This window comes from Thalassophryne amazonica, unplaced genomic scaffold (assembly GCF_902500255.1).
Source record: "Thalassophryne amazonica unplaced genomic scaffold, fThaAma1.1, whole genome shotgun sequence".
In the NCBI taxonomy this organism is placed as follows: domain Eukaryota; kingdom Metazoa; phylum Chordata; class Actinopteri; order Batrachoidiformes; family Batrachoididae; genus Thalassophryne; species Thalassophryne amazonica.
This window is the reverse complement of record NW_022986449.1, coordinates 36,061-43,900: the sequence shown is the minus strand read 5'-3', so window position 1 is coordinate 43,900 and position 7,840 is coordinate 36,061. Positions and strand designations below refer to the sequence as shown.

The 7,840-nt window shown below is 40.5% G+C and overlaps 1 protein-coding gene across 1 annotated transcript; it reads right to left on the bottom strand.

Moving 5' to 3' along the window:
• Nucleotides 1-219: 219 nt before the first annotated feature.
• LOC117506214 (protein brambleberry-like) lies at nt 220-661 on the bottom strand. The gene is made up of 2 exons (XM_034165713.1): nt 481-661; nt 220-393 (listed from the first exon to the last, which is right to left on the bottom strand). Exons 1-2 carry the CDS (start codon nt 640-642, stop codon nt 280-282), a joined length of 276 nt encoding a protein of 91 aa, XP_034021604.1. The 5' UTR covers nt 643-661; the 3' UTR covers nt 220-279.
• Between the last annotated feature and the right edge of the window lie 7,179 nt (nt 662-7,840).

Genomic DNA, 7,840 nt, shown 5'->3' with positions numbered 1-7,840 from the left:
ATGCCCTGAAGATCACCAACAACAGACATGCCATCACTCGCCGGATCCTGTCCATACTGGTGGAGTCCTGAGAACATTTTACTCCTCCTCCTCATCATCATCATCATCACAGAAGGACCAAATAGTTTCTAACAAGGAACCAGACACCCCACAATGATGATAAGAAAGTTCTCACCCATTTTCTTTGTGATGTCCTGAATGAGCTCTCCTACCAGCTGCTGTCCAGAGGCAATGAGGGCCTTCTCCTGGCCCAGGTGCTCCAAATTGGCCTTCAGTGAACTATCCATGAGCTCCCTCAAACAGTTTTCCCTGCTGGGTCTGCAGGGCACTGTGCCCCGCAAGCAGCTTGTCCACGGAGTCTGCATTTAGTTCTCTCAGCTCCTGCTGCCCTTCCTGTCACAAACCACCACGACCACAGCCAAGTCAGGACTTTGGGTCCTGAGGATACATGTGAAAGTGCAGATGAAGATCAAACCCTACCTTCAGCTCCTTCATTGCATCCAGCTGGCTGGCTGCTGTGGAGATCAGAGTGTTGACCGTGTGCTCGGCGCGACGCCGGAAGAGCTGCTGGCGGGCAGCGTAGCACACAGAGCGCGCCCTGTTGCTAACGATGTGGTACGCGTTCCACGTGTCGGAGTCCATATCTGTTGTGCACTCTTTAATAGTCCGGAAAAAAGTCAAATAACTAATGACGGCAGCCAACAGCTGTTTCAGTTTACCAAAATTTAGCAGATTTGGAGTTTACCACAAATTATACGGGACACTGTTACATCAACGCAGCGTGTGCGAGACTAACAACTAGCCGCTTTAAAGCATTAACCACATTTAGCATATCCACTAATACTACGGCACTTCCCACTAGTCCTAGTACTAAGGAGAGCATGTTGAAGTTGTTTTTATATTCATGGTCGGCTATATGTTGCACTAAAGTAGGTGAAGTAATGTTAAACAAGTGAGACAATTCAAAAAACCCATTTAATTATGGTCAATTACCGTTACTTGTTGATTTTTAATTCAACAGATTTAAAGACAACAGTACAATTAACGGTGATTAATGGTGTGTGTCAACAGAATGAGGTTTTATTTTTGTAAATTGAACAAAACGGGATCTGGTTTGTTCACTATTTAAAAGTACTACATTTATTTGTGAACTTTAAAACTCAGTTTGGGGTTGTAATATACACCATCAAATATATACAGACGTTCGGACCCGTGGACCACATTGACGTAACAATGCCCGCTCTAACTTTAGAACTCAAATTTCCATTTCGTCAGTACATGGGTAGGTCCTCCGACCTTCGACCTCTGCCTGGCAGTTCAGCAAGGTCACGCCAAGCCTGTTAGCTGACATGCCAGGAGCAAAATGGATAGATTTTTTTTTTGTGTGTAAATCTACCAGTGAGAAGACAGAGTTTGGGGCAACCAAAAAAGAAGAGGAGGGTCTTGGTTTGCTCCTCTCCACAGTGCATCCCCGCATCAGCCGGCTGTGAGTGTCAAGGACCCAGACTCACTGCTCGCATAGAGGTGAGACTATGTATACAAGTTTAATTCATATATTTATTACCTCTGCGAAGGAGGTTATGTTTTCGATTGTGTTTGTTTGTCTGTCTGTCAGCAGGATAACTCAAAAAGTTTTGAACGGACTTTGATGAAATTTTGTGGAGTGGTTGGAAATGACAAGAGGAACAAGTGATTAAATTTTAGTGGTGATCTGGATCACAATCAGGATCCCGATGCTAACGCATTAGCATGTCTATGGCTTTTCAGTGTTAAAAGTTAGCATTAGCAGTTGCAGCTGTCATCACGTTCGGGTGCATTTGTTTTCAAATTGTAATATTTCTTAAATTTATTTTTGTTTATATATTAATAATCTAATGATTATTATGTACAATTTTAGAGAAAGAGACAAAAAGAAATAGATCACTGTGCCAAGGAGGGAATCTCTTTAGGGTCAGTGACCCTATGGCCTTGTTTAGAGAAGTGTTTCAAATGTTAAAAAAAATTCATATATTTGCAGTTTAGTTGAATAATAAATTGAATGTTGTCTCTTATTTGTTTTTGTCTATAAGCACATGCAATATCAATATCAGTGCTCAGATGACAGTAGCTTCTGGGAAAGGTGCAAGTTGCAATAAACTGTGATGCCAAGCGCTAAGGATACATGCTATCCAGTCACAGCAGATGAAACTTTTTTTTACGACTGAGCAAACATCATTGTTAGACTTTTATAGGTTCAATGATTCCACGGCGTGTAGATGTTATGGCGTCAGTGACCCCATGGCCTTGGCGGAGGTTTGCACTCTGAGTGCTTCTAGTGTTAAAATGTGTTAGTTGTGTCAAAGGCGTTTAAAAACACACAGAGATGTTTAAAAGTTAAAACAATGAAATGTGTTTGAAATATGACAAAAGGTAAAAAATAGAGGAACAGAGTTTTTTAAAAAACACATTTAAAATGTTTGAAAAGGATGTAAAATGTGTGAAAGAATAGAAAGATCTTTAAAAACCTGTTTAAAATATTTACAAAGGATGTAAAATGTGTGAAAGAATAGAAAGATCTTTAAAAACCTGTTTAAAATATTTACAAAGGCTGTAAAATGTGTAAATGCAGAGACAGTTCCTGAAAAACAGAAATATACTGTATTTACAATGTGCTTAACATGTAAAAGAATAAAAGAAATGTATGATGTTGAAATTGTGTGTGTGTGTGTGGTGTGTGGTGGTGGTGGTGGGGGGGGGGTCACTCTCTCACACTTTGAAAACTCCTGCTTTAATGGATGCTGCCCCTACACCCCAAGACTTTGGACTAAACCCAGGAGACTACACTTCCAAGACTTACCTATTCAACCTCCTGAAGATCCATGATGGACTGCTTGTTTTTATTTCAATTAAAGACTCTGTTTTTGTTGCTCTTCTGTTTTTTGTTTGTTTGTTTTTGTTTTCTGGTTCTTCTTTTGTAAGGAAATTCTTGTATAATTTGTAAAAACCTTGTAAGTGTTAGAATGGCCTAAGCAGTGGGTCACCGCTCTGAGTCTGGTCTGCTTGAGGTTTCTTCCTCTTTATCACCAGAGGGAGTTTTTCCTTAAAGGTTCCACCTATGTGCTTGCTCAGGGTTGAGAGATCGGGAAGGTTGGGCCTTACTCGCATGTGTAGCACCTTGAGCCAGCAATGTTGATTTGGTGCTGTATAAATAAAATAAACTGAACTGAAATGGAATTTAGTGATCACATAATGTACACACAAATAACTGATTCAATGAACAAATAACTGATAACTGAAACAAAAACAAGTAACTGATTGAATCAGTCATTTGTTTATTTTTTTAAATATGTAAATGTGTCTGTGTTGACATTTACCAGGAGCACAATTTGCTACAAGCAGTATATATGACCCAAAAAACCCCTACCCCTTTATGACATCACTTCCTGTTTTGTATTCAAGTTTTAGAATTTTGGACCTTGTTTATGTTTTGGCCTGGTATTGATCTTAGAATAAGAATAAAAGTACAGATCTTATGATCTTTACTTTAATTTATGATCTTTACTTTTATGTTTTTCTCCTGCCTTTAATGTGTTATTGACTAGTCTGACCGACAAGAAAGGTTCGTGTCTGGAAGACATTTGACAGCAGTGGAAAAGATATTTATCATCACAGAGAAACCAACGTTATCACGAAGCATGATGGATGAGAATATTACTCAACCTCAATGTACAGATCTCTCAGAAAATACAGCACAAAACAGAAGTGTTATTGGAAACGAGATGAACAGTGTCGAGATAAACCAGCAGCGCTGGTGGTCACGGTGGTCACTGTGGTCACTGTGGTCAAATTTGTCACTGTGGTCAGAGAGGTCACAGCAGCTGGATGACCAAAACAAGAAGACAAACATGGATCAGCAGCAGAGCCACAAACAGCAACAAAACAGTCACAAGTTAAGGCAGAAATCTGAATTCCTCAAACAAAGTGATGAGGAAAAGCAGCTAAAAGAGCACGAGGAGCCCCGGGAGAAGAGGCAGTTGAAGTGTCAGCAGAGTGAACTGTCAGTGTCAACTGTCGAGACGAACCAGCAGCGCTGGTGGTCATGGTGGTCACTGTGGTCACTGTGGTCACATTTGTCACTGTGGTCAGAGAGGTCACAGCGGCTTGATGAACAAAACAAGAAGACAAACATGGATGAGGAGCAGAGCCACAAACAGAGTCACGAGTTAAGGCAGAAATCTGAATTCCTCAAACAAAGTGATGATGAGGAAAAGCAGCTAAAAGAGCACGAGGAGCCCCGGGAGAAGAGGCAGTTGAAGTGTCAGCAGAGTGAACTGTCAGTGTCAACTGTCGAGACGAACCAGCAGCGCTGGTGGTCACTGTGGTCACTGAGGTCACTGTGGTCACGTTCGTCACTGCGTTCAGAGTGGGAACTGTATTCAGAGTGGTCACAGCGGCTTGATGAACAAAACAAGAAGCCAAACATGGTTGAGGAGCAGATCTACAAACAGCGACAAAAGTTAAGGCAGATATCTAAAGTCCTCAAACAACATGATGATACGATAAAGGAGCTAAAAGAGTACGTGAAGGGCCAGGGAAGGATGATAAATGAGCTCATGGCACGCCAGGAAGAGATTGTAAAAGAGGTCAAGGAGTACAAGGAAAAGCTGCTAAAAGACAGCGAGGAGCTCCGGGGGAAGAGGCGGTTGAAGTGTCAGCAGTGTGAACTGTCAGTGTCAACTGTCAAGACGAACACTGTCAAGAGGAACAGGCAGCGCTGGTGGTCACGGTGGCTTCATCACCAAAACAAGGACACAAACATAGATCAGGAGCAGAGCCACAAATAGGGTTGCCAACTCTCTGAAAAATAATAAGGGACACCTCACCGCCAGGGCCGACCGACCATTGCCTTCACCCTTCCCAGCGTGTGTGAAATGATTTTTAATCATTAGTGATCATTAGATCATTAGTGATCGATCTCTGCTCCCCTCCACAGCATGTCTTTTTCCTGGTTCTTTCCCTCAGCCCCAACCAGTCCCAGCAGAAGACTGCCCCTCCCTGAGCCTGGTTCTGCTGGAGGTTTCTTCCTGTTAAAAGGGAGTTTTTCCTTCCCACTGTAGCCAAGTGCTTGCTCACAGGGGGTCGTTTTGACCGTTGGGGTTTTACATAATTATTGTATGGCCTTGCCTTACAATATAAAGCGCCTTGGGGCAACTGTTTGTTGTGATTTGGCGCTATATAAAAAAAATTGATTGATTGAATTGATTGATTGATTGTCTTTGTAGCCTATAGTGATTTTTCACAAAGCATTTGATTGAGTTGATCTGACTGGGGCATCGTGAGAATTCGTCGGATCGCCAAGAAGATACTGGACATCACAGCCAGCCTGGACACAGATACCTGCTGTGCTGTGTCCTGTGGAAGCAGTGTTGAGTGTTCCTCAGGGATGTGTTCTGGCTCTTACACTGTTCAGTGCTTGCATGGACTGGGTGTTGGGTCGGGTGTCACTAGGGTGCTTTTATTGGTGAGGAAAGTTTTACTGGCTTTGACTTTGTGGACGATGCTGTGATCTTTGTGGAATCAATGGATGTGCTGATTGCAGCACTGGATGAGCTGAGTGAGGAATCAGAGGGTCTGGGTTTGTGATCATCCTGGATCAAGCACCTTGACACTTGCACAAATTTGATTCCCATGTGAAGAAAATGTAGAAATGTTGAAAACTTCTGGCACGCATTAATTTCGTGAACTAACGTGAACATTGCACAACCTATTCAAAACCACTGTGTCAATGCATTTATGACAAGATGTTACATCTATAATAAACATAATATGACAGATACATTATTTAACTCATAAAAAGGAATGAAAATGCAACTGTTTTACCATCCATTAATATTTATTATAAAATAATTACCTGTTTTTATCAGTCTTTTTATTGTTTTTTTTTCTTTCGCTCTCTCACACACACAAAAAAGACATCACAAACTTAAAATAACCCTCCCACCCATTCTAAACCAGATCACACACTGATTTTTTTTTTTTTTTTTTTTTTTTTTTTTTTTAAGTTGAACACGCATTTAAATAAAGACAAACACAATCTTGGATATATTGACATGTATCACAAAACCAAATGGTATTTAAACTAAAATATCTGCAAATTCTCAAAATAAGATTTAAAAAAAAAGGCTGCCATGTATCAAAATAAACCTTAACAGACCCTTTAACAGTGTATCTGATCTTCTCCAAATTAATGTGATCCATGACGTCTCTCATCCACTGACCGTATGAAGGTGGATGTGGATCCTTCCATCGGCAGAGGACGAGTCTCCTGGTCAACAGGGAGCAAAACGCAATCAAAGCCTTTTTGATTTTTACTGAATGAGGCCTCCAGAGGAACAGAGACGTCAGTGGGGAGGAATGGACTGACCCACCACAGACTGCAGAAAATGTGTTCAAAACAGACGGCCAATAACAGTGTCGTCCTGGACAAGTCCAGAATGTGTGAAACAGTGAGGCTGGGGTCTGTCTGCAGGCTGGGTCCAGGTCAGCTTTAATCTTTGACGGTTTGTCCTCAGACCAGTGCAGACAATGGAGGACTTTAAACCAAAGTACAGAATGTCTTAGACAAATTGAAGATGAACAAAATGTTCTCGATGATGTTTCCCCAAAGTGAGTCTGATATGGATTCATCCAAATCCAGTTCCCATTTGTGTTTGTCCCAAACGTGTCTCATGGTGACGGCTCAGCAGTGAGTAAATCCTGCCGAGTGTCCGTTTTGAAGACGTTTTACACTCCAGAATCAAATCCACCAGGTTTTTTGAGTGGCAGAGAGGAAAACTAACAGAGTTTCACCTCACGAACTGTCTAACTTGGAGATATTTGGAGATCAAATTCTGTACGAGCTGTTCATATGAAGCAAAAATGTTATCTACTTAAAGATCATCATGAATGTGCACCTTTAAGGTCCAACTATTTAAGGCTGCATCGGTCAAAGACGGAACAAATGTGATTATTTGACAGTGGAGCAGAAAACAGTAGATCTGTAGAATGACATGAGCTCCTAAACTGATTCCAGATCTTCAGTGTGAGTAACAACATGGTTGCAGGTACAGCTTGATTTGTACATGGTAACTGAGAGCAGAGTAAAGCAGATGAAGAGCTGGATGTGATCCAGGACTTTTCCAGAGCCACCCAAGTGGAGAGATTGTCTGTTTTTAACCAGTATAGTCAGGCTCTAATATCAGCTGCCCAGTAATAAAACATGAAATTAGGCAGTGACACGCCAGCGAGGCTATGAGGCAGCTGTCACATCTTTTTTCTTTCTTTCTTTTTCTTTTCTTTAATATTTTTTCATTCATTAAAAAGAAAAACAGAAAAACAAAAAACAAAAGCACCACAATACCAGAATGAAAAGGAGCAGAAAGAAGAACAAGTCTTATGATTTCTGCCCCTTTTAACAATACAATCTTTCAATATACAGCATCATAGTCAACATTATTTAACAGATTGCATTTCTTTAACTTGTCACATACCACTGACCCATTTCATAATTATGACCAGAAATTAATAGATTACATCACTGACAGGTTACATTTAAACTTAAGACACTCCAAACATTATTAACAGTTTACTTTTTTTTTTTTTTACTTTCTTGCAGCCCACTGACTTACTTCATAGTTTCATACTTACTTAATACATCTAATTTAATATGTTTTTTAAATAATTTAAGCGACCTTTTTGCCAATTCAGGGGTGGTTTTTTTTTTATTTCAAATGAAAGTGGACAGCTGGCTATTCAAATTGGAAAGAATCATTTTGTCAAAAATATTGGCAAACTCTGAAACAAATACAAAAATTTAGGTAAT